The following is a 27,062-nucleotide window of genomic DNA, read 5'->3' on the forward strand; positions in this document are numbered from 1 at the left end:
GGGCGTTTGCCCCCCGATCTCTGCCCTCGTGTGTTTCATTCTGTCTGGAGGGGAGGGGGTGGCACGTTTCAAGGCCACGGATCCATCCCTGGAGGTGCCTTTTAGAGGCCTATGCTGAACTGGCCTTTAGAGCCAAAGACAAATAAAACTGCTCTGGCTGAACAGTCTCTGGGTTGATTAATTAGGAAACGAGGAAAGTGCATTTAAAGGACAAAAGAATCCATTCGCCAGCTACTGACAGTAAGGACCAGGATATCTGAGGTCCAGTAACCGGGGTCTTATGTTTGATCCCCTCTCCATACGTAAACCACAACTCATGGTCATTTGGAGTGTGTATTTATTTGATTGTACTGGTCTGTGTAGGAAAAGTCTTACTAACTTTTGTGTTCTTCACATTGGCAGGACCCACTTTGAAAAGGCAGGAAGATCAAGGAATGCGTCTGCCCTGAGCAAATAATCCGCACTAAGCGGCTTTCCCCAGGTTTCTTCCGGACGCTGCCCTTCCTTCTCGGCGAAACAAATCAGCGGCGGGCACCTCCAGGCATGGGGGTGCCTTGGGGAAGCCCGGTGTTTCGGAAGGTGAGGACTTTCTTTGCACGGTTCCCAGGAACCGGTTCTGGTAACGAGGACTGTGGAGTCTACGTTGAAACGTCAATGTCTCCCTCAAAGGTGTCTTGGGAAACTGACCAGCACGCGGAGGGGGAGACAAACGGGTCCTCTTCCCTTGTTCAGAGTGTTTTACAGACGAGTCCAGTTTGATTCTCAGGCTCCCCGAGGCTCGCTCCAGCCCCTAGAGTTTAATTTCAGAGCCGGCTCGAAAACTTGTTTCTAGAAATGCATTGTCGTAAAGCCTTTCCAATTGGCGTCCGCTCTCACGCAAGGCCAGGTCTGGGGCCCCATGGTCTCCACCTCTTCCTTTCCCGCTAACTTCTCTATCCTACGTGTCAAGCCGGACCAGAGCACTGCCCAAGGGGCAAAGATGGCTCTGAGACCAAAGATACAGGATATTTTTCCTACCGCCCTCCCAGTGATTTGGCTCAGCTTTCCCAGTGGATAGGTCGGAGAAGGGGGCGCATGGAGCGGCTGGGACAAACACAGATTTCCCCGGAGCCCAGACCAGAGAGGTCTTTGTGAGCGTTTTGTCCGAACCCTCTTTAAGCCCCTGTTTTAGCGCGGTCACACCTGCCATGCCCCGAGAGTGAATGCTAAGAGGCTTCCCAGCCTTCGAGCCAACTTGCCCTTGTTGGCTCAGGTCTGGGTGCGCACCCTCGATGCTCGCAGAAGGGAAGATACAGTTCATGGCACGTGCTGAGCTCCACTTGGTCCAGTTTGGTTTGTTTTTTTTTCCTCGGGAGAAATATTGTTTGAATTAGCTGCCTTTCACAAAGGGGGGCATATGTGCACCTCGCGCCTGGCATATGTGGCCTTGTGTCCTAACAACACATTTGTGTATGTGTGGGTGAGAGTTGGGGTGGGGGGAGAAACGTACATCTGTTGAACTTGACAATAAAGTCACAAAATAGAGCCGTTGTCAGCAAGATTAGTTGGTCTGTCATCTCAAAAGAGGGCGCAAGGATGCCGGCCACAGGTATTATATTATGGGTAGGTATGTTAGCCAGAGCAGCTGCTCTCTCTGTGTCTGTGAAGAGTATGCACATATTCGCTAAACATATGTCACCACAAATCACAGTATCTTTTTAATAGGCTTCCACATCCTGGCTGGGGGGGAGGGAGGGAAAGCAGAGAAGTGGGGCTCTGAGACGCCTTCGCTCCCACAACAGGTGGTACGGTGCGCACCGCACCTTTTCACGCATTCAGTGCTGCCCAGCTCCTTCGTTTCCGCTAAAGCGATCTCAAGAGTTTGTTTGTCATTTGCTGAATGGGGGACTCGGGGACGTGTAAATAAAGGCTCTGGCCACTTTTGAGAGCCCCATCGCTTGTCTCCCTTCTTGTGCGTTTCCCCTCCCAAGTGCTCCTCGTGCGCCTTGGGCTCGCCTGTAAAATGGCATATGGTGGCCCTCTCACCTACCCAAAAAGGCTCCCAGAGCGCATGGGGCTGTCCCTTGTGCAGACCGTTTATTTTATTTTATTAAATTGTATTTACATTCGAAGTTAGTGTGCGGGAGAGAGACAAAAACAGGCCAAGTGTTATCTCAACTCCCTTCCTTAAATTAAACAGCACCAGTTGGTCAGAGCAGCCTGCAGGCAAGCCCCAGATTGCAAAACATTCCCAACGCCTGGCAGATGAAAGATGGGATGGAGCTCAACTGGTTACCATATGTTTTCAATAAAATAAGACAAATAGGGCAGGGAGATAGGGATTGCAGTAAACCTGTTATAAAGTAGTATAAAATAGTCCAATGTAAACGACATAAGGGCCCCTCCTGGAAGGGCCATTTAATGCCAGCTCTGTACTGAAGCTGCCCAGACAGGTGTGAGTAGGAACCTAATGCAGTCCCCCCCTAGATTTTTATCACGTTTGTGGTAATATTGTGCTTGTTATGCTAACTATGAGTAAACAGAACCGACCAGTCATTGTGGCAATAGGAGAGAGTTATCAGAAAGTGCCAGTCTGAAGGTGATTTAACAATAAAGTTGCCTTGTTTCCCAGCAGGTGATGGCTGCCCCCAGCCCCATGATTAATGTTTCCCAAAGCACTCCACTTTACAATCTCTTGTAATTATTTATTAAACGAAATCTATTTATTATTATTTTAGCAAACAGTGGTACCAGGTGGGGCTTTCTTTTCCTCTTCAGCTTTTGTTTGAAGGACGTTTGAAGTGGGCAGTCTAAGGGTTGGAAACTCGCTCACCAGATTTTTGTCAACCATTTGCACAAGCACAAAAATCTGCCAGGGCCTTGCTATTCATTTTTCCCTTGTTGCAAATCTAAAAGGGCACACAAAATTCGAGAGGGAAGAAAAGTGTCCCCCCTTCCAGTCCCCCTGAAAAATGAACGAACAAGGCTTTCAAACCCCAAGCAGCGTCCCTTTTTAAAGCAATCACAGGCACTCACCAGATGCACATGCCGTTGGGAGCCTCATGTTAACCCTGCCTCTCTCCTGCGCTTCTGGAGACTGCAGTGCGCAAAGGGGCACCATGTGCCAAGCTGGGGAGGGGGGAGCCCAAAGATCCCTGCTGAAGTGGGCAAGCAGCGAAGGGCCAGAGGACACGTTTCCAGCCCTAGAGAAGGAGCTGTTTCAGCACCACAGCTTTACACATAGATATCCGTTATAGCTCCCAGCTCGAATCCCCACGGCCAAACTTCAGTGATGTCAGGAGTGGTTTTGGTGAAGGAAAGTGAACCTTTAAAGGCTTCCAAACCATATTGTGTGTGCTTTAGAAGCACTCTTGTCTCTTCCCCCCTCTGGTCGATGAGTGGCTTCTGGACATTTAGAAATGTCATATCCTTTAAAATCGAAACCCTGGGAAATTAAACCTGCCTCCGCACAGACAAATCATGCTGCTCAGAATAGCTATTGCGCAAAAACCCCTGGCACGTTTTGCGCACTGAAGTGGCTGCTCCTGATCCTTTGCTCTGAGCGAGTTCTTCAGGAGGGAAAAGAGTTTAGGTCTCAAAATTGGTGACATCAGCTTTCCCCGGGGATTCTGTCTGCAGCAGGGCTCCAAACCATTCCCTGCGGGTGCTGGGGAAAGCTCCACTTCGCCCTTGGGAAAGAAAGCATCTGGCTTTGCTCACGGGGCGCCTCCCCACTTCTCCCGGACGGCTCGCAGGGAACAAGCTTCTCAGCAGAGCTCCTTTTCCCTGGGCTCCCCCCAAAGCTAATCACGTTATCTTTTTTGGCCAAAGGACCTAATAGCTCTTTGTTTAGTACAGCTGAGTCTTGAGAGCAAAACCTTATACTCATCTTAAAGGGGAATGTTTTTTTCTCACGCACAGGCTGGAACACCAGCCTCCTGCAATGTAAAGAAAACCAAATTGTCCCACGACTGGGCTAATAGCTGAATGCCATTGGTTTCCATCCTCACTGCGTGGATCCGGTCTGTTTTCTATTATTTTGGTCTTCTGCCTAATTTTTAGAAGCCTGCATAAGGTTCTAGTCCAGAGCTTTTGTTGTGCTCTCAGCTATTTATAAGGTTAAGCCCTCACCATCAAGTGGTGTTCCTCCACCTCCTGAACTAGTGGTTCATTCAAACTAAATACAGGTATTGACTTACTTTTTCCTCATTCACATCATATATCTCTATATTTTTCAAGTTAATTGGGTCCTGTTGGAAACCAGGATCACAGCCTGGCATGAAAACCATTCTGTTCTTATAAGGGAGGGGATTGAGAGCCTGGCCAGAGAGGCCTTCCCTCTCAGATGCTCCTTGAATGAGAGGGGCAGCAGGCCTGCCTAGTAAAACTGCCCTCCTCCCCCAAGTATCTGATTGTAGAGTAATGGAGGGGGGAAGGGGCAGAACGGAAGCTGAAGGATGGTTCCTTGATTATTGCTGGGCAAGCTGCTCAGATACCACAGTTTGGGGTCTGTATAAGCACTTAGATATAGATACAGAACCTTTCTTTGGGGGTGTGGAATGGCCTAGGAGAGGCCTCCCCATCTTGCTTTTCTTTATGGGGAGTAGGCGAGCACACTCTGGGAGACTCCGCCTGCTTTGCATTCTGCTGCATAAAGGAGGTGAAGGTGAAGGAGTTCACAGGTGGCTGCTGTCCTTTCCTCTCATTCAGTGGAGAGAGGGGAAAAGGGGCCAAAAGGAGCATGTGACTTAGGAGGTCAATTTACATAGTGGGACAAGTGTCTCATGGGCAAGCGGATGTGAACTTGAGGCAGTTATGGCGTACTATCTATTTACCTTGGCGAAGGCTAAACATATTACCCCAGCTCAATACACCTGCCCCCTGTAGGCTTCTTAGGATCCTTGTGCTGAATTCACCAAAGAGAAAAGGGGTATATAAAAGACTGTACTGGATGCAAGTGATGAAAGGGTCATCCAAGGCATCTGAGCCTACACACATAGAATCAAGTTGAAGCAAACATGGAAAAACATGAAGAATTTTCTGGGTGCCCCTACATTGGCTCTCTTGCTAGACCTCTCTCTGTTACTACTTATTTACTTTTGTCTTAAGCCTTATTCCCTCCAGCTGATAGGTTAATATATATTTGATAGGAAGGTTGAGTATATCAAGAAGTGGGGACCCCACATGAGGAAGTGCCCCTTCGCGGAAGGGGACCACATATGGAGTTAGATGTCTCTGAAGGAGAAGTCTGCATAGGCATGGCAGATGTCTCACAGGCAGTCTGCATGAGAGGTATGTCTCTTTCAGGGGCAGTAGATGTGTATCCCGGGCATCACGTTACGAGTGTGAATTTCTTGGGAAACAAACCATGGGGAACATACCGGGGGAGCGTACAGGGCGTGATCCTGCAAGGAGAGTCATTGAGAGCTTTGCCATTGATTTCAGTAGGCACAGGATCAAGCTCCGAAAGAGAACAAAATACAGCATTATCTTTTTTTTTTTTAAGACAAGGAGAGGAAAAATAACTGGCAGTAACCTCCCACAAACATCCTCCAGGGCATCCCTTTTTGGAGCATGGGTGTCTTTTAGTTGCGTTGACTGTGCCATGGCTCTTGGGCACCTTTCTAGCAGTTACTCTGAGGCACGGCTACACGATTCCTTTAGCTTCGAGAAATGAAACGGCCCAATGAAAATGCCTAGATGAATGAGCTTTTATAGTGGTTAAACTCTCCATTTGATAGAGTTTGCCAGTTGGTACCACTTACCAGGTCATTTCGATACCATGGCATTTCACGCCAGAGATGGCTGCCTTCCAATGGTGGTGGAAGTTATCCCTACTCCTAATCTGCATATCATCCTGCCGAGTTTGCATGATATAGTTTAGCTTGTCTAATACCCAAATATAAATGTAAGATATAAGTATTATTGCCAGTAACTATGATTCCACAGAGATATTGAATCCCTACAGTTTAATGTCAGCTGATCTATAGAAATATTTCCCAAAGCTCCCTGGACAGTACAGGTGTAGCAAGTGCAGGAATTCTTACTGCTTCAGGCTATGCTTTTTCTTTAAAGTCTCTCATTGCCTATTTTCTCAGCGTTGGGGCTCCTTGTTTTATTTTGCTAATATGGCACCTACATTTTATAATATATATATATATACACACACACACATACATAGAGGCACTTAATTTAAATTTAAACATTTTAAATACCTCTAGTCAGTGTTAAGCCAGGATGTGGATGTTAGGAGCTGCAAGTGGTCCACTTGGTGCAAGTGGAGGGAATTGATGGGAATTCTCTGCGATAAGACTACGCCAGCTAAACTAAAGAGCAAAGTGTATAAAATCGGGATTAGGCCAGCCATGAGGTATGGGTCAGAATGCTGGCCAATGAGGAAGAGAGAACAACAACTACTTCACACTGCCCAAATGAGAATGCTTAGGTGGATGCTGGGCAAGAGGAGAGCTGATAGGCTATGCAATGAAATACTGTGAGCCTGATGCAGGTTGCCCCCATCACAGAAAAGCTGAGGAGTATCTACAGAGAAGGCTGTGTCATAGGAGATGCCTAACTGTGATATATGTTGGCCAGAGAGTACAAGAGCTTGTAGTCAGGGGCCAAAGACCATGAGACAGACCTACAAAAAGGTGGTTCAAGACACTGAAATAGGACATGAAGAAGCTTGGTGTCAAGAATGCTTGGTGATGAAGAACACCAAGAACCACCAACCTGGATGGACAGGGCAAGGCAAAGGCAAAGAAGATATACATAGAACATTGTCATTTTTCTCAACATATTTTTTCTTCCTGGAAACTCAATTTCTTGTATGAATCCAAATTTTAAAAAGTGCGTTTCAAGTCTCCATCTGTGGAAACCTCCAGTGTCTCTACCTGCTCCTAAAACAAATTGTGAAGTTGCTTATTATTTCGGGGACTTGTCAGTATAAGGAAATTGTTGCTTAAGTATCTCTGAGATCATGTTTCACCATCTTTAAAATCAGGTGGGTTTACAGGAAAAAGAAAAGTTGGCACTGAGATCATTTAATTGTACCATTTAAAGTACGTTCCGAAGTGATTTACTAAAGAAAAGAAGTGATGTTGTTTGTTGTTCGTCCCACCATGTATTTCCCCGCAACCTCGTAGTTACTGGGCTACACCAGATCAGATATTTCAGATGCCCAATTCTCGGTAGGCGTTGAGCACAACAAGAGCTGTTTTGCCCTTGCCAAACCTGAAAACAAGGGATCAAGCGTGTTTAAGAATTTTGCCCCATTCTTGTATAGCTTTGAAAGATTGTTGCGAGTGGTTTATTGTTGGTGACGCCTAGGGGGAACCGGAAATCTGAACCAGTGTGCATGGGAACTGCTCGGGATTTTGTTTGACCGCAGGGCTAAGGGGTCCCTCTCCCCCCACCCCCAGAATGGAAGAAATGAATAAACTGTGACCTTGTGAGAAGCTGGCGTAGCTAGTTGGGTTATTTACTTTGGATCATCTCTCCTGGCTGGAGCAGGTGCGGGCAGCACGGCGCATGGGGCACGCCAGTTAATCAGTTATAGTGAAAGAGCAACTGTCTGAAAGACGAGGAGAAGCAACTGAGTTCAGGGGCTAAATGAGCACCGATCCTGTGTAGAGTGAGCACCAGCCGTGTCCTGCCACAGCCGGGGGGTGCAGAAACAAATAGTTGCAAAGGAGAGTTTTCCAGCTGAAGGGCGTGTTCTCTGGTGACCCGAGAGCTGCTGAAACGATCCTTTCAGGACTATCGCCGAGGGAGAATGGGGCTGTAGCCTCCCCCGTCTTCCTGCTCCTCCTCCCCACGCTGGCCTTTGTTGGGATTCCAGCTGTGCGAGGAGTAGTGAGGGGCTCGCGTGGCTCGGCCCCAAGCCGCCTCTCTGATTGGCCGGTGGCGGGCAGGAATGAGCCAGGCACACTCCAAACCGGGCTGATAAGATAAAGCGTGCCAAGGGGGCACACGCTGTATTGATCAGGAAATCCCCATTGTCTCAGGCCGGTATATATAGGAGCTCAAAGGCGGTCGTGTGCCTGACGCAAAGCCTTCACTCTGCTGCACTTGAGAGGAGGCTGCTCCGCATCCCCAAGGGGTCAGAAGACGGGGAACCAATTTGGCTGGGCTCTTGCAACAGTGCAACTCCCACAGCGCCAGCTTCACCCCCGGGGGATCCAGGTAAGCGCCCTCTTCACTCTTTCTGCCAATAGCAGCGGGGAATTATTGCCCACTCGGATCTAAATCTGTATTTTAGGAGTACCTGGGCTCTCTCCCCCCACGCCCATAGCCTGCGCAGATCCAGGAGTCCCAGGGGACAGCTGCCTTGTTGCCCTGAATTAGACACAGGATCAGTCCCTAGAGTGTCTGTGTGAACAGGTTTTGTTGTGTAGCGTGCATGGAGCTGAATGGAAACTGACGATTCCCTGTGCGTTGGGTTTCCCTGCAGGATGTCTCCCAAGACCGATTGCTCTCCTGGTGCCCAGGTGAACAGCGAGGGGGATCAGTACTATGGTGTGTCTGACGATGAAGGCTCCGCTTCCTCCCTTGGCACTGGCAGCCTGCCTTCCTCTCCCAACCCTTCCCTGACTCGGCTGCAGGCAGGAGGCTGCCCTGCAGACGAGGGGCACGGGAGAGCCCCCCCTCCGGAGTGCCCGCAGAAGAAACAGAAGGCCAGAAGGGGACGCACAAAAGCCAAAAGCGAAGTGGTGCTGACGAAGCAGAAGAGGAACCGCAGGATGAAAGCCAACGACAGGGAGAGGAACCGCATGCACAACCTCAACTCCGCCCTGGATGCTCTTCGCAGCGTCCTCCCCACCTTCCCTGACGACGCCAAGCTCACCAAGATTGAGACGCTGAGGTTTGCCCATAACTACATCTGGGCACTGACCGAAACCCTGCGGATGGCCGACCACAGCCTCCTGAGCGTGGGGCAGCAGGAGCTGGCCAGGGAGCCTTTCCGGCAGCCCCCTAGCACCGCTTGCCTGCTGGAGCTGACCAGTCCCGGCAGCATCTCGCCTTGTGAATGGGACTCGCTGTACTCTCCATTCTCCCAGGCTGGCAGCCTGAGCCCCACTGACTCCCTGGAGGAAGGGCGCTCTTACCAGGCTGCGGACACCGCGGCCTGCCCCAGGCACAGCCCTCATGCCTTCCCAGAGTTTGTCTGAGGCCAGAACTGTGTTTTGGGGATTCCCCCCCCCACCCCTTCTCTTTCTTTCCCTTGACTTGTTTGCAGCTGCAAACACAAAAACGATGCACGGATGGTCAAACCATGCACCTCTTTGGACACGCACTGCCTCCCGACCCCAGGAGAGGAGAATGATCTTGGAAGTGACTCTGAAATCAGCTTTTCTCGCTTTGCCTTAAAAGATAATGGGGATCAACCCAATGGATATGCACTTTCCAGGGCTCCTGCTAGAGCCGGAGCACGTAGGGTGCGTTAGGAACTCTGAATGCTTAGAGAGGGATACTTTTTTTCTTTTTGTAATTGGGGAACCTCTCACTCACCTATGGGCGGTTTGGGTGTATGTGATCAATATTTCACCGGTTGGTAAGTTTCAGACAAAGTTCTTTTTGATGTAAGATGGTAGCACGTCTTTAAAAATCAAATTTTTGTACTTGGAAATGGTAAATTATATTAATTTTTTCACTGTTGGTATTTATTGATTATATTTCATAACGAATATATATTTTGTACATAAGATTATTTTTGGCACCGGTTTAAATGATTGTACTAAACAGGTTTGGTGATGTTAATTAAAAAACAAAAAAGGAAAATAAAGCCTGTCTCTTTTAGCGCTGTTATAGTATAGTGTCTTTTCAGAAGAATTTTTAGCACACACATTTGGGGGCTACCAACCAATGAGTCACCAAGGAGTTGAGCATGCTACTGTCCGTAGAATATTGCTCCAGGGCTCCACTTTAAATGCAGAAACAAAGAGAAACATAGGGATTTACATAATGCCTTTGATCCCTGCCTCCAACTCCTAATAGTCTCAAAATTTGCGGCCGATATTCTGTCCTGAAGTCGCACCAGGCTACCGCCATATCTCAGCGGATCTCCTCGTCCACTAAAAACACATGCAATCAAAGCTTCACACTGAACTCAGACTAAACGTAACAATCCTAGCTGCTTGGCTGTTGTGGGCACTTTTGTGTTTACACTTATGAAAACATTCTGGGAGAGTTATGCAGCTGGTATGCACGTTCCTTTCTGCAGTGTAAATCACTCACAGGGCGGCGAGCAGTTTTGAAAGTACCAAGTGCAACTGCTAAAAAACCGAGATCATCTTGATAAAACAATAACCCCATAAGACTCTTGCACTTACTAAAGCCACCACCATACGCCATTTATATATAAAACTCAGTCTAATCTCTTTCTTCTTATCATCTTTCACAAGTAATCCATTTCACTTCCCCTGAAGTTTTCTATTTGAATTCAGAGAGAAGATATATGGCACTAATCAAAACCCGGATGGGGGGAACAGCAAACAGACGAATGAAGGAAGGTGTTGTTTAATGCCTGGGGATTTAATCTAATAACACGAGATTAATGAGTTATTGGTGGCTTATTGCAATATTCAGTTATTTACAGGACGAGAAAAGTGTGCACCTGGAAACGTCAGGCTGAAAGTGTTATAGTCCCGCTGAATGAGAAATTCACAGCAGGAAGGAGGGTTAGGACAGTAATATATTTGGTTACTTTTTTTAAAAGTTGGGTTTTCTGGTGTAGCTGCTTCAACACTTGAGAAGTATTTTCATGAATGAAGGAGTAGATGATTTTTTTTTAAGCAAAATTGCCTCTTTCCCTATAAAATCACTATTTCCTAGTCTTTGGTTAGATATGAAATGATTTCAATATGTTTTTGATATTGTTGAACTTCCCCCACTTTTTACGCACAAAGATTCTAAACTAGTCTCCATCTGAACACAACTCATGCATTTGTAAAAAAGAATATTTCATATTTCATCCCCCCAAAGAGATCTAGGTTACTTATACACTATGGGCTAAAGCTTCTTGCCTTACTAGAAGTCCCCATTAACTTCAATGAGGATATTTTCATGAATAAGAGTAGCAGGATTTGTCCTAGGAATCACTTCGTCCTTAACTAAGATGCAGCTGGCTCTGGGGTGGAACGTGGTGAGTATTCAACTGGTCACAGTTTCCTCACAATGCACATCTTGGGACAGAGGATCCATAAATTATGGTATAAGAAGTAGAGAATTGTATAAACAGTTTTGTGGCCTTGTGGGCAGTCGGAATGTGCATTGTATAACCTTTCCCTAGATAAAACCAAAGACACAATTCAGCTTCTCTTCCTTCTGCAGCACAGTTAGACTTCTCGCTGGCTTTTATCCTGCTTGATGTGGAGTAATTGGAAATCATGACCCAACTCCTGCTTCCTTTACTCTCTCTATCATTGACTTCAGTGGGAGTTTTGCAAAAGGGGAGCAGAATTTGGCCTCATTATTGCGGTTTCAAATGCAGCTGCATCTCATCAGCATTTATACTCAGTATTCTAAGCATCTTTAAAATCCCTGAGGCGATTGCTCTACAGAATTCCATGGACTCTTTTCCCCGTGCCACTATCATTGGTTTAGCTGAACAGTTAAAAACGAAATAAAACATCTTCTCATTGCTGCTATCCCATGCTACAGATGTAAGTAACTTTCAGGAGCTGTGTGCAGATGAATGTAGCAAAGCATAGTTATTGCTTATAGTGAGAGTGCACTATCGGTATTTAAAGAGTGCTTTACAAACCATGCATACAGCTCCGTCCTTGCCCCAAGGAATTCCCATCACTCAGCCCAATGCAGTGACACAGCACTGAATGACGCTGAAGGTGGGGAAGCAGCTCTAAGGATCAGTGTGGGCAGGTTTAAAGTTTGTCTCTTACATTAACTCGGTGCAAAATAATAAAATCTGAAACACGCTCCCGGGGACGGAGCCCTGGGGGATTTTGCAGGACCCAGACTCCAGCTCGCTGCCATGTCTTCCATTCCTTGCAACTGGAAGCACCCTAGCTTTGTCAAGCGACTTTACAAAATCGAGTTGCTAATTACAGTGTAGAGTTTCTCCAGTCCCCATGGGTTTTGTCTGGGGCTTAGACTGGTTATAAAATGCTGTCTGAAAACATGAATCTTGTATTTTTTCCCCCTTCCAGGGGCTCAATTTGTAGTTGGTAGATTTATGGCCGCTCTTTATTTCCTCTTCTCCGCAGATTCTCGGAAAGCATTCTCCCCCTGCCCCATTGCAATGTGGCCGAGAAACAAAGAGGTGCTGCTGGGCCAAAAGGCTATTGTGATGCTAATTGTTGTCAGCTGAGCCGATTTGCAAGCAGCAAAGAGACGCTATTGAGGCAATTTGTAGAACAAAAGAAATTTGGGTATTGGGAACAAAAACGCACGCACAGCCCCCACAGAAAAGGCAACAGTGAAAAATAACCGCTCGGGCTGGGAGCCTCTTCTCAGCTATTGTCACTGAGCCCCCGCCCCTCGGAGCAGCGCTCGCTCTTCACCGGCGCCCTGGACAGCCTGGCCCCAGGGGCTGTCGGAATGAAGCGTCCTAGGCCACTGCCCTTCCTCTCCGAACTCAGCGCGTGGGGAGAAAAGGGGCCCCTGGAAAGTCAGGAGCCGATGCAGCCGTTCCTAGGGCAGAGGCTGATTTGAAGGGTGAATTATAGAATCATAGAATATCAGGGTTGGAAGGGACCCCTGAAAGTCATCTAGTCCAACCCCCTGCTCAAAGCAGGACCAATTCCCAGTTAAATCATCCCAGCCAGGGCTTTGTCAAGCCTGACCTTAAAAACCTCTAAGGAAGGAGATTCTACCACCTCCCTAGGTAATACATTCCAGTGTTTCACCACCCTCTTAGTGAAAAAGTTTTTCCTAATATCCAATCTAAACCTCCCCCACTGCAACTTGAGACCATTACTCCTCGTTCTGTCATCTGCTACCATTGAGAACAGTCTAGAGCCATCCTCTTTGGAACCCCCTTTCAGGTAGTTGAAAGCAGCTATCAAATCCCCCCTCATTCTTCTCTTCCGCAGACTAAACAATCCCAGTTCCCTCAGCCTCTCCTCATAAACCATGTGTTCCAGTCCCCTAATAATTTTTGTTGCTCTCCGCTGGACACTTTCCAATTTTTCCACATCCTTCTTGTAGTGTGGGGCCCAAAACTGGACACAGTACTCCAGACGAGGCCTCACCAATGTCGAATAGAGGGGAACAATCACGTCCCTCAATCTGCTGGCAATACCCCTACTTATACATCCCAAAATGCCATTGGCCTTCTTGGCAACAAGGGCACACTGTTGACTCATATCCAGCTTCTCGTCCACTGTCACCCCTAGGTCCTTTTCCGCAGAACTGCTGCCTAGCCATTCGGTCCCTAGTCTGTAGCTGTGCATTGGGTTCTTCCGTCCTAAGTGCAGGACCCTGCACTTATCCTTATTGAACCTCATCAGATTTCTTTTGGCCCAATCCTCCAATTTGTCTAGGTCCTTCTGTATCCTATCCCTCCCCTCCAGCTTATCTACCGCTCCTCCCAGTTTAGTATCATCCGCAAATTTGCTGAGAGTGCAATCCACACCATCCTCCAGATCATTTATGAAGATATTGAACAAAACCGGCCCCAGGACCGACCCTTGGGGCACTCCACTTGATACCGGCTGCCAACTAGACATGGAGCCATTGATCACTAGCCCAGGACGCCCCCTCTTCCCGAGCTACCCACGCTCTAACCCGGCCCTCGCTAGCCGAGCTGTCCCGCTCTCCGCCCCGCGGCTTGCGGGAGCTAACTCTCTCTCAGGCCGTTGGTAGAGCTGGCTGCCGCTCGGAGGACTGGGGGCAGCGTCCCATGGCCCAGCTGGCACAAGACTCCCCCGGCGTAGCTCTGGGAGCCCCCAGCTTCGGGAGGGGAGTTCTCTGTTGAGAAAGGGGCACAAGGCCCCTGCCCATTTATTGCTCCTAGGCCTTGCAGGGCCCTAGCGCAGTGTGGAGGGCGCTTTAAAGCTGTTTGTCCTCAATTCTTCTCGCTCTTTTCTACCCCCCCCCCCGCGCCCGGCTCCAGGCACCAGCCTCTTCCCCCCCCCCCCCATTGCGTCTGCTAGTGAGTGCGCGCAGTTCAGGAAGAGGTGCGGGTGAGAGAGGGAGGAGAGAGACGCTGAGGGTGGTAGGATGGGGCTGAGGGGCGGGAGAGCGGAGGTGGGGAGAGAGAGTGGGGGGTGAGGGGGAGTGGCGTCTGTGGGGCATGGGGGAGGGGGAGGGAGAGCGGGGGTGTGGGGGCGGTGAGGGTGTATATACGAGGGGTGTGGGGTGTCTTTATGTGGGGGGGACGTTGGCGTGGGTGAGGAGAGGCGGAGCAGGGCTGTTGTGAGGCGCACTGGAGTGAGGAGGGGTGGCGGCTGTGGGGTGTGTCCAGGGGTGAGAGGAAGGGGAGGTGTGGGGTACACGCACGCGGGGCCAGGCGGCGACGGGGTTGCGGGTGTGTATGTGCCAGGTGATGGGGAGGGTGAGGGCCTCTACCAGGCGTCGGCATCTTCTGTGTCATTTAACAGCAGCCAGAAGAGTCCCTCGCATTGACTGCGGGCTTCATCGAGCACCTCCCTCAGGTGCAGGGCCACGCTGCAAGGAGCTGGCCAGCATGTGGCTTGTGCTGTTCCTCAGTACGCGCGGGTCCCCTTTGGTCGATTGCTTCACTTCCCGCCTCTTTCCTTCAGACCCTTACAAAGGCTGCGCCCGGCGTGAGGCCCGCGACGCCCTTCCCGCCTCTCGGGCAGCGCCGCTGCGTGCGCCGGCCTGGCGCAGACCGGCTCGGCGGGAGGGTCCCCGCGGCGGCGGGGGGCGGGAAGCCAGGCCCTGCCCAGCCCTCGCTGCCGGCTTTGGGGCGCCTGGAGCAGCTTCGCTCTCCGCGGGGTTCGCTGGCCGCTCGCAGTTCGCCCGGCCGTGCCTGTTGCGCAGCCGCGCGGCTCTCGGTGCAGGGCTGCCTGCGCCGCCCAAGACTGGTGCTTGGAGCAAAACCGGGGGCGGGGGGAAGACACTGGCCATGGTGCTGAAAGCCGGGAGCCGTTCCCGTGACTGGCCGGAGCAGGCAGGGCAGCGGGTGTGCGGGCAAGTGGGGGCTGGAGGGGGTGGTGGTTTGGGATTAAGCTGCCAGCCCCTCGTCAGGAGCCTGCTCGCCTTTCTGCTTCCAGGCGAGTCGCCATTTACACGCTCCGCGGGCCAGAGTCAAACCAAGGCCTGCCCTTTCCTTTGAAGAGTTGTTGTTTGTTTAAACGAGTTTATAGAAAGTTTCTGTCACTTGCTTTGAACTCGGTGCTGGAAATGAGTTGGCTCTGGTGGGGCTTCCCCGCCCCTGTGTTAGAGACCTGGGCGCGCACGGGCAGGAATAGTGCCGTGTGATGCTAGGCCCACTGCCCGATCAGAAAAAGTTGTGGGGGCACTGTGGTTTTTAGGGACTGGCAATCGGTCCCATCCTCTCCTCAACTAGCTACTCTGCCCCAGCAAATGAACTCTTCCCCACCGTGACCCGGCACTATTTTAGGAGAATATGCATCTGGAAGCACCATCAATCCGCCTTAGCTCCCCTCCCACCTCCCCGGCCTGCACCAGTTGCTAGCACGCAGCTCCCAGCCGCTGCTAGCATTTGAAGATTTGATTCGGCAACCAGGGACTCAGAGAGCTGGTAGCTGGGGCAGCGATTAGCGCGGCGCTTTGCTGCTCACTGTCTCACTGCAGGGCTGGGGCCTGCTCCAGGCATGGGTCTGGGGCCTTCCTCTTTCTGTGAGTTCCCCCTCTACTGGCAACCCAGGGCGGGGAGCAGCCTGGGACCTCCCTCTTTCATTGGCATTATGGAGTGCAGTGGTGTTGGTCCACTCCTCTGCCTGCACAGTGGATTGGGAAGCCACTAGGAAGGTAATTGGGGCTGGTAGAGGGGAGGGGAGAGAAAGCATGTGTCTAGGTGTGAGTGGGGTGTTATATTCCTGAATGACAGGTTTCAGAGTAGCAGCCCTGTTAGTCTGTATCCGCAAAAAGAAAAGGAGTACTTGTGGCACCTTAGAGACTAACAAATTTAGTTTATGCTCAAATAAATTTGTTAGTCTCTAAGGTGCCACAAGTACTCCTTTTCATATTCCTGAATGCTACCCATCCCCCACCTCCTTAGTGAAAGGCCTAATAGCATTACTCTTTCTGGCTCCTTAGTATTTTAGTTTCCACACTGAGCGTCTTTTGACCCTTCCCCCCCAGTTCAGCTTGTCTCTGGTATCCGCCTTATCTAAGACTGTCCCAGTGCCCTTTCAGTATGTGGATCAGGAAAAGAAGGATAAAAAATTATGACACTTACACTCTCAAACAATGGCTTGATCAAAATTGCACTTTTGCAAAAGTCATGGTGTAAAGTTCCATGTTTGAATGAGTGACAGAAGGGGAAAGAGCCCTACAATGCAACAAGTCACAGGTATTAGAGGAGGCCTGGAGGGTGATTGTTTCGTAAACTAGTTGTTTTTCTAGAAAGAGTTCACTTACGTGGGTTTTACTGTGTTGCAGCTCTTTTCTTTGGAGATTTAGGACGTCTCTGGTCTTTTAGCCTTGGTTCTGTGCACTGGCAGGGAAATTTACAACCACTGGAGAACTAGTGACTGCTTTAGGGTCTTGAATGCATCTTTTTTCTTTGCCTCCACATTATTAGGTTAATCATTGCTTGAACTGGTTGCTATGGTTTTGGCAAACCTTTGGAGACTTGATAATGAACACTGAAAGACTCCTTTTCCATTTATCTTTTTTTCAGTGTTTAGTGCATGATGGTTTCATTTCTGTTCACTAAGCTGTCTCAGATCTGGTGTCCCACCATAATAACCGAGGCTTCTTTAATGGCCTGTGCACTTTTGGATGTACAATAAACAGGTGGCCATTTGAAATGCATCCATTCCAAAGATACAGAAATTTACAGAATCTCCTGCTCATATAAATTTACAGAATCTCCTGCTCAAAATATAAATATTTTGAAGACTATTTAGCATGTGTTCTGACAGATTTAGTTGCTGAGAAACTTTAGTTGCTGAGAAACTTGCAGGACTGACTTTTATTTTTGAAGACAGTCAATCCCTTGTAACATACTTACATTTTTTGTGCCTGAGACACACAGTTCTAGGTAATCTCTCTCTGTTTAGATAAAAGGATTTGAACAATGAAAGAATCATATGGAAACCAGAGGTGGCTGCATTTCAGTGGTGGGAGAATGTAATCCTTTATAGATTATGCTTTGTAAAGCATTTAGGGATCCTTTGGGATGAAATATGCTATGTAAAGACAAGACAATATATATTATGAAGGTGGGGATGCTTTAAACATCTCCAATTCAAACTCTCTCTTTCCTTAATGGTACATTTTTGGCTTGTTTTGGGTTTTTATATTAGTTTTCAGCCATAGAAGATTTGTTTTTAGGAACCACAGGCTTATTTTTCAGGCTGCATACAGTATTTAGCATTAGAGCAGGCTGGCTCATTGCTTGTAGCTGTAGATTCTTACATATAGATTGCTTATATATGTTTCTATCAAGATGACAAAAGGACAGTAAAAATAATGAACAGTGAAAACAGAGAAGGTAAATAATTTACATGAGTAAAATAATAAGCAAGTCTAATTATTAAAAGGCCTTGCCAAAGCTCATGACAGGGGAGCACAAAGCTGAGTAGTGGAAATGTTGGGGTTATTTTCCTATGAGAAACTTCATCAAACTTTTCTATGCTGATCCCTGCTCCAGGAGAAAGTAGCTGGATCAAATCATGTCAGATAACTGAGAAACAATTTATCTAGATTCCCATATTTCCAAGACAATTTATTTGACCTATGGCCTTCAGTCTCTGCTTAAATGTAGACTTAAGGGAAGTGCCTTCCCCAATATGCTGTATACATCTGGCATGTCTGTTCAGTCCCCATTAATAGAAAGCATCAAATTTTGTGAACTAGTCTCCAGTCCCTTCATATAATTAATTATAGATTAGCTGTCATTTCAACAAGTACGTCAAACCGTCTTGCATTTTCTGTACATCCTTCTTATATAAACCAGTTCTGTATTTAATCTGAGATACCACCACTGTGAACTATGTCTCCCTCATGTTTGTATTTTTCCCCAACCAATATTTAGCGGGGCTCTTTAATTATGAATAATTAATTAAGGAGAGGCCTTCATGCGTAATCTGCAAATTTATACGCTTACATCTTAAAGAGAAAGGTTTCCTCCTCAGTGAGGAAAAGGTCTAAAGCCCATAGCTGTAAAGGCTAAGAATCAGGATACTTTCACATGGGCAGATTTCAAAAGTCTCTCTTTTTTTCCAGCTATAATGACAATCCAAAGAGTTCCTGATAGGGTTTTAAAAGATGCTTATTCATTCACTGTCCACCAAGCATGAAAATCCAGCTCATTTGTTTCCATTCTTAGTGCAAACGACCTCACAGGGTTCAGTTCAAGCTGAAGCCTGTTGCCCAGAACTTGTCACTCACACTTTTAACTTCTTTTTGTTGGGCTCCTTTTATTTAATTCTTCTGGGTCCCCACCTCCTTCACAGCCCCACCCTCTTTCCTAATCACAAAAAGAAGTCTGGAAATCTCTTTAAAGCTGCGGAGCTCCCTTTAAAAATCAATACAAAAAGCAATAGCTGAAAAGAGATCACAAGTATGTGTAAGATAGAAACTTCATTCTGTCTGGCCAGTGGACTCTACACACTAAAGGATTTAGAAAAGAAAATAGATCTGCTGCATGCCACAGTGCCTGAAAGCTGAACAGTTATGACCAGGAACCACTAGCTCTTTGGATATGAATCAAGTGTCACACTGTTAACATGAGTTGTTTTTGTTTTTTTTTGTATGAAAGGATGTGTAATTTGAGGGTTTAAGCACATTTTAAGGAAAACACAGCAGGGTTCTTCAAGAGCAGAAATGAAGGTTCAATGGAAGTGTCTGGAAGGGTAAAAGCATCCCAGTGCACTGGGGGCAGAGTGAGAGTGTGGTTAGCTCGTATCAGCAACAGCACTGAAGGGCTCCCTGTTGGGAAGGATCACAGCACATTTTGGCCTCATGTCTCTGTTTGTTCCACTTGTCAGCAAAGAATAAGGAACCATCTTATCTTTCAGAAGGTGGATTTTCTTTTCAGTTTGGTGTTATTGGATGTTTTGGCGTATTGTGAGTAATGAGTGTTCTTGCTTTCTCAATGAAATCATCACTTGTATTCCTCTTGGTGTCCCAAATGACTGTTCTTTTTGATGGCTAATAGTCCATATTAGAGAATGAACAAGTTGAGAAGTCAGTTCACCTGAGTGTTGTGGATGCATTGATCCAGAAAAACACAGGTTTGTATTTGGTGTAGAGAATCTGACTAGAACCTGTTTATGAACATCTAAGCAGGGTCTGTGTGAAAAAAATGACAATGTTTGGTGGGAATATTAACTTTATTTCCAACATGTGGACATTTGACCAAACCTCACCACTCTGTGAAGGATAAACATGGTAAGAGTCATGACCTCTTACTTCATTCCTTTATATTGGAGTCTTAAAGTGGGACTTTCAAAAGCACTCAGCATTGGCCTAATTCTGTTCCCAATTGACTTCACTGGGAGCAGTAATATCTTTTGAAAGTCCTACAATTCATGTTTTATTGTGATTTCTAGAATACTATCTGTGAAGGTATCTGAGTCAGATGATTGGCTGCCTGTGGTATAATAGGAAAAAAATCTACACTCCGCTAGTTTTACAACAGTGTGCAGGTCAATGTGTCTGTTTTGAAGCAGTCATTTAAAGATGCAGCTAACACTCAGGAAATCCTGGCAACTGATTGAACTGAATGGAAAATTGTAGTGGGAAGAGAATGGTCATCTTCTAGAAGTCTGAAATGGAGAACTTCACACTGTTAAACGCTTGTTATAATGCAAAACACGTTGTATTCTTTTCTTTTCCCCCATCACCATGCTGCTTTGCTTTCCTCTAGTATATTATAAGCAGAGGTAGGCCTGAGCGAAAAGTACAGATCTGAGCAGCCCCAAACTCTGGGGAAGCTGGATTCAAATGTGGCTCAGTATAAAGCCCATCTCAATAGCAAGGGTCAAAGATGACAATAAATGTTTACTATCTCTGTATCTCATGGTAAGATTTTAGATGGAAGAAGCTCACATTTATGGTAGTTCATACACATCACAATGGTGATTTTCAAAGGCACAAAGGGGAGCTGGGCACCCAACTACTACTCATGGCTTTGAAAATCTGTCCCCATGTTTCCCTTTGATCTATCCACTCATTTGTCAGGTAATCATATTCTGTACAGAGTTTGCTTTCTAGCTGCCTCTAGCTGTTTTTTTAATTTGTTCTTGGTTATATCTTTTATTGCTGTTGTTGGCAGTTTGATCCATTCTACACATTATAATTACTGTATGGGTAAAGCAATTCCTCATTACTGTTTTAACTCCATTTTGTACCTTCAGCTCATGCCTTCTGTTTGAACTCATCATCCTTCCATGAAATAGTTCAATGGAATTTATCTTCCCAATACTCATCAGAATGCCGCACACCTCAATCAATTACTGTCTTTTCTAATGGATATAAATGGAGCTTTCCTACTCTCTACACAACACTAAAACCCCTGAGACCCTTTATTATCTTTGTTGCTCATTTGGCTTTTAATTTAAAAATATTTACACCATTCCATGTATGGTAGAGAGACATCTGCACAGTCATGAACTTTCCCCTTTCCTTTCCAAAAGAAACAGACTGGAACCGAAGAAAAAAAATCTTTACCTGCCAGGTACCAATCCATCACCCATAAATACTTCGGAAAACAAGGAGTGTCAAATCCATCTGGTTAGCATCTGCAGGTAGAGTGAAATGGGGTCCCTACCTCTGATTTTGCTCAATCCTTTTGCTTGGTCAGCAAACAGCTTGTTTTAAATACAGAGACCTCATGTATGTGGGACAGAAGAAGATTAATTAAACAGGTGCTTTAAGCCCAGAGCTGGAAAATTCACTGATAACGTTTCTAACTGAGATATGGCTAAGTCTAACTTAGTTACAACCACTGTTGTATCCACCTGGAGAGTGTGCCTGGGTATGAGTAACATGCAGAGGGGGAAACAAAGGATATGCTTTTCTTTGGGAAGGAGCAAGGACTAGTTTGTTTGTTCTGCATTATAGATTCTACCTGAGGAAGCTGACTAGTTTTCAGGTTTACAGTGCTGTGAGACAAGAAGGAATGAGAGGAAGATAGAGTAAAAGAAAAGAAAAACATTGTTTTCTTCTGGGTGGTGGAGAGGGGTTTGTGGAATAATGCATCAGTGTGCTCTCTACTCTGGAGAACTGAGCTGAAATCTTGGATTAGGTCACTGGCGAAGGTGAGTATCTAGGTCTCAGAATAAGGCCTACTGAGCTTTTGTCTGCATTACACTTCTTCCCTGCCCTCTGCCCTCCCACAGTTTGGCACAATTTAAAATGATTGTGGGTTTTTCCTCAACAGAGACTCAGAAGTTGAATACCAAGTAGTGTGGGAGGGCAGCAGGATTGAAGAGATTTCACAGTACTGTGTAAGGATCAATGACTGGGACAGCAGGGATGCTGCAGGTCAGAACTGAGAAGGATATGGGAACCCAGAACTGAAACAGCTAGAGTGTTCCATGTCAGGAAGGAGATGCATTGACTGGAGCTGTGTGGGTGAAGCTTACCCAGTGCTTGCCCACTCAGGCCATGTCTATATTACAAAATTAAGTCGACTTTATGTAAGTCGACATCGAGCCTCCAATTTAAGCAAGTCAATCTTGGATGTCTACACTATGCTCATTGTGTCGGTGGAGTGCATCCTCACTATCAGGGCTTGCACCGACGCACGGAGCACTGCACTGTGGGTAGCTATCCCACAGTGAATGTAGCTGAGCGGAATTTTGGGTAGCCGAGTGAAATTTTGGGTTGGGCTTGAAATGCATTACGGGACCAAAATATTGGCCTGGGTGATTATGGGAACATGGCGTTAGCCTCCCATGATGCACTTACCTCTCTCCCTCCCTTCTCCCCTCCCTGAAATCAATGGCAAACAAACCAAGCCTTTTTCACGCTTTGTTGCATAAGCCTGGGTTACCCACCCAGATGCCATAAGCACGATAAGCATGGACGCTGCTCAGCTGTACGGTATTGTGAGCATCACAAACACCTCGCACCTTATCCTGCAGTATTTACACAGCTGATACAGGAGCTACTGTGTGGAACAATGTGATGCCACACAAACAGCTCTGCTGGAAAACATAGAGCGGAGCAATTCGCAGTTGCTGGCAACAGTCACGCATCACCTTGACATGGCTGAGCGCTGATTCTGGCCCAGGAAACAAGCACTGACTGGTGGGACCACATTGTTATGCAGCTATGGGATGATGAGCAGTGGCTGCAGAACTTTAGAATGCATAAGGCCATTTCCCAAGAACTGTGTGAAGAACTGTCCCCAGCCCTGAAGCACAGCAATACTAAACTGACAGTTGAGACGTGAGCGGCAATAGTGCTGTGGAAGCTTGCAACTCCAGACTGCTACTGGTCAGTGGGACATCAATTTGGAGTGGGTAAATCTACCATGGGATTTGTTGTGATCCAAGTTTGCAGAGCCATTAACAGACTTCTGCTAAGAAGGGTAGTCACTCTGGACAACATGCAGGACATAGTGGATGGTTTTGCCACAATGAGGTTCCCTAACTGTGGTGGGGCAATAGACAGAATGCATATCTTCATCTTGGCACCAGACCACCTTGCCAAAGAGTACATAAACTGCAAGGGGTACTTCTCAATGGTGTTGCAAGCGCTGGTGGATCATATGGGCCATTTCACCAACATCTATGTGGGATGGTCATGAAAGGTGCATGACACATGCATCTTTAGGAACACAGGTCTGTTCAGAAAGCTGCAAGCAGGGACTTTCTTTCCAGACTGCAGAATAACCATTGGTGATGTTGAAATGCCAGTCGTGATCCTGGGAGATCCAGCTAACCGCTTTCTCCCATGGCTCATGAAGACATAGACTGGCAGCCTGGACAGCAGTAAGGACCAGTTCAACCATAGGCTGAGCAAGTGCAGAATGGTGGCGGACGTGCCTTTGGATGTTTAAAAGGTTGCTGGCACATTTTGCTTACTAGGTTAGATCTCAGTGAAAGCAATACCCCCATTGTTATTGATGCCTGCTGTTTGCTCCATAATATCTGTGAAACAAAGGGAGAAAAGTTTCCACCGGGGTGGGAGGTTGAGGCAGATCTCCTGGCAGCCAATTTTGATCAGTCAGACACCAGGGCAATAAGGAGAGCACATCGAAGGGCTCTGCATCTTTGTGAGGATTGGAAAACCAGTTTCAGCAATGAGCCAGAGTAACGTGACACTTATCTGTGTTGTTCCTTACCAAACTGATTCCTCCATTGAATTTTCTCCCCTGTAAGCATCACGCCCACCAACCACCATGTGTTGAATGAATAAACAGCCTTTTCTCCTCAATCCGTTAACTGTTATTATGCACACAAATGCAGAGAGACAGCAAAAGAAAGTAAGATAACTTGAAGCAAAAGGGCTGATAACACTGTGGGGGGAGAAACAAGGAAAGTTTGCTTACAGATGCACTGCAATAATCAAAGGTGTGGGAATGGGCACCTTCTGGTCCTTGTACCCTCCTGTGGTGTTGAGTGCAAGGGATACTGAACTTTCCTTCCCTCACCCCCATAGGATGTTTGTGGAAGGAGGATGTAGAACTGGGCCATGATGGCAGCAAGTTCAACATAGGCTGCAGAGGGACTCTAGTATCCAGCTGCCTCTCTTGAACCTCAGCCATACGTCTCAATATGTCTGATTGCTCCCTCATAATCTGCAGCATCTCTTCCTGCATGGCACGCTCTTGTTCCCTGCATGCTGTCCTGTCCTCCCTGTCCATATCGAGGTTCTCGGACAATGTAATCCTCCATGCTCTGAGCTCCGTCTTGTCGCTCTCTGAGATGCGCATTAACTCATTGAACATGTCCTCCCAAGTCTTCATTTTCCACCTTCTATACTGGGAAAGTCTCTGTCTCGGTGTGGAGGATGCACTGATGGACAAGATTTCAGCTGCAAGGAATGCAAAGCACAAGGGTAGCATTGACAGTGCATACATTGTTTCTGGGGTGCAAGGTTAATTTTTTTATAACAAAAACACCCCTCAATACACTTCACTGCAAGCCACAACATAATCACAACCGCTTACAGGCCACTTAGGTCAGCGGAAGGGACTCAGTAGAGTAGAGACATACATTATTAGATCAACCTAATGCGGCTTATGTGGACCTACATTTGTAATGTAGACCATGCCTCAGTGACCAGATTTTGGCTTTAAGCCACTAGCCACATTTGAGGGGTGTGGTCAGAGGCTGTACAGCAGGAAGCCCCAAATGATTTCTAGCTGACTCAGCCACATTCCACGAGGGGGACAGGACACATGGTGGAGCAAAGCACATATACTCTATTGTAGCAGTCAGCATGTATTCTCCCCATAGATTAGGTCAGCTGTGCTGACTGGTGTGGAGTGGGGTGGAGGTGGAGTGGGGGCTAGGGGTGGGGCAGCCTGTGCCTCCCGCATAGGCAGCAGCGGTAGTCTAGAGCAGTGCATTGTGATTATGGCGGGCTCCTGCACAGGGATGTGAAGGATGTGAGATGGCTCCTTGTGCTGTCTTTCTGCTCCCCTTGCGCACCTGCACAGGATAGCCACAATCTGTCCCTTCATCTTGCTTTAGGGTCTGATCCTGGAAAGAGATCTTCAAGAACAGAAGCTTATGCCTGCATAGAGCCCCATTGACTGTAATGGGTCTTGTCTCTTCATGTGCCCATATAGGTTCTTGCTTGCAGATCCCTTTGCAAGGTTTGACCCTTGGCCATACTATCAGCTTCTCATTTTCTTGAGAACCACATTCAGGCACATACACAGAAACACACATGAAACTAAAACAAAAGTACCTTCAACTTTAACATGCCTGGAACTGTTCATTTAATGAATTATTTAATACCTCTCGCTTATATAACACTTTTCATCAGTCAATCTCAGAGGGCTTTACACAGGAGGTCAGGATCATTATTGCCATTTTTACAGATGCGGAAACTGAGGTGCAGGGAGGTGAAGTGACTTGCCCAAGATCACTCAGCAGGCCAATGAGAGATGTGATGGATAAAAAGTAGTCCGGTTAAGCAGGATGTGACTGAGATGTTAATGGAATCTTTTCAGTTGGGGTCCTAATCTGGCACTGTTTTGACTGAGTAGATCTCTGTATGTAAGTTAGAGAAGTACCACAGTAGTTTGGTAAAGCCAGCAGGGACGCTAATGGAAACTCTTTGTGTTTATATGTAGGAAAGCCAGTGGGCACTCATATGATGGACTGACTTCATGAGCTACAATCCTTCTTGCCCAAATCTTCCCAAGCAAGCACCTAAAAGAGATACTATAAATGAACTATAGCTGTGCATCACATCTTTGACCACGATCATTCATGTGGCAAGGTAAGAAAAACTGATGCACTTTTTCCTGTTAGCTATCAGTGAACTGCACTTCTTTCTCTTTATTTTGAATGTTTCTTTCAATAGATTGAAGGTGTGAAAACGAAGTATCTGAGTTGTTCTCCCACCTGAGAGATGTATGAAATGACACACATTAAAAGTGACAAATCCGCCAAAGGATTTGGAGACTCTTGAAATTAATAAATACTTACATGTTAATATTTTCATTATACCATGTATTTTAGCAATTTACCGACCTCACAGGGGTATTGAAGATTAATCTTTGTGAAACCACATATTATATTATTTATTTAGATCAGGATTTTCAAAGTGGCCTAAGAGAGTTAGGCTTCTATATCTCATTGACATTCAATGGGAGTTGGATGTATGATTTTTTTTAGACTGCTTCGAAAATGATGATTTGTAACCCATTAACAAATTAGCCTCCAAAGGAGTGCCCTGAAAGGTGGGAGTATATTTGAATGTCCACTCATGTCACTGCTTTGAAGATGGAGGAAGTGTTGCCCCTCTTTTAGCCTGCAGACATTTTCAACATAAAAATTAAACCAGGAGAAGAAAACGCCACTTTGAGAAATGTAATTTTTTTTAAAAGCATAAGCATCTAACTCACTGAGGTCTCTGTGCAGCATGACTGAAGCTAACATCTTACATTCTTTTTTTAGTAGCTAAGATTCCAGTTTCTAATAGAGTTTATCAGCTTTGTGGTTAACCTTATCATGGCTTCACTGATTGAGACAGACCGTGACAAAACAGGACTTTCACAGTTTACATAGTCTGATCTTATGAGTTAAACCTTTCCTGCAACTGCATCTCATCCCTTTTCTATCCAGAAGATAGATAGATAGATAGATATTATACACAAACACACACACACACACACACACACACACAGAGCATGTAGTGGTGGCATCCATATGATAAATTGCATTTATCATTTGTGGTCTGGCCAATAATCCATCTCCACTAGGTCTAATCGTAGAATTCCATTCTGAGGAACTGTTTCAGATAGTTGCCATTATAACAGTTACAGTAGCAACAGTAGGGAAAAAAAAAAGAAAAAGAAAAAAAAAGCCAAAGAAATGTTTCCTCTCCCCTCCAATGCATGTAACAAATTACACCTGCCTGAGGCACAGCATGGGCAATAGACTCTTCTAGACCAGTGACACGTTCAAGTCCACTTTCTTGTGAGCCTTTAGGGCTAGAACTGGGGAACTTTATATCATTGGAAAGAGGAGATTTCTAGCTTTCCAATGGGACATACAGCATTAATTTTATCAGGCTTCATAGAAAAACTGTTTTAAGGTAAGACTTAGAGAATTTTAAAATTTGTTAGGCCTGATTTTATTCTCACTTATATCACCGTAGATAGAGAGTAACTTGATAGAAGTCCCATGACTAGATTATTGGGTCCAGCCAAGCCCAGTTCAGCATAGTACCTGAAGAAAAGGGGGCCAATGGTGGCTGTATGCCTGTTTCCTGGGATAGTCTCACATCTGGAATTGTGTTATGCTAATTGTTGTGTAAGCTTGTGAGCCCTCTGC

The 27,062-nt window shown here is 46.6% G+C and overlaps 1 protein-coding gene across 1 annotated transcript; it reads left to right on the plus strand.

Moving 5' to 3' along the window:
- Positions 1-8,432: 8,432 nt before the first annotated feature.
- On the plus strand, positions 8,433-9,149 carry NEUROG3 (neurogenin 3). Its single transcript, XM_073354773.1, has one exon. It carries the CDS (start codon positions 8,433-8,435, stop codon positions 9,147-9,149), a length of 717 nt encoding a protein of 238 aa, XP_073210874.1.
- The last annotated feature ends 17,913 nt before the right edge of the window (positions 9,150-27,062 follow it).

This window comes from Lepidochelys kempii, chromosome 7 (genome assembly GCF_965140265.1).
Source record: "Lepidochelys kempii isolate rLepKem1 chromosome 7, rLepKem1.hap2, whole genome shotgun sequence".
Classification (NCBI taxonomy): domain Eukaryota; kingdom Metazoa; phylum Chordata; order Testudines; family Cheloniidae; genus Lepidochelys; species Lepidochelys kempii.

What these genes read in the sequence shown, in the direction of transcription:
- NEUROG3 (XM_073354773.1), top strand. Translation starts at nt 8,433, where the DNA reads ATGTCTCCCAAGACCGATTGCTCTCCTGGTGCCCAGGTGAACAGCGAG.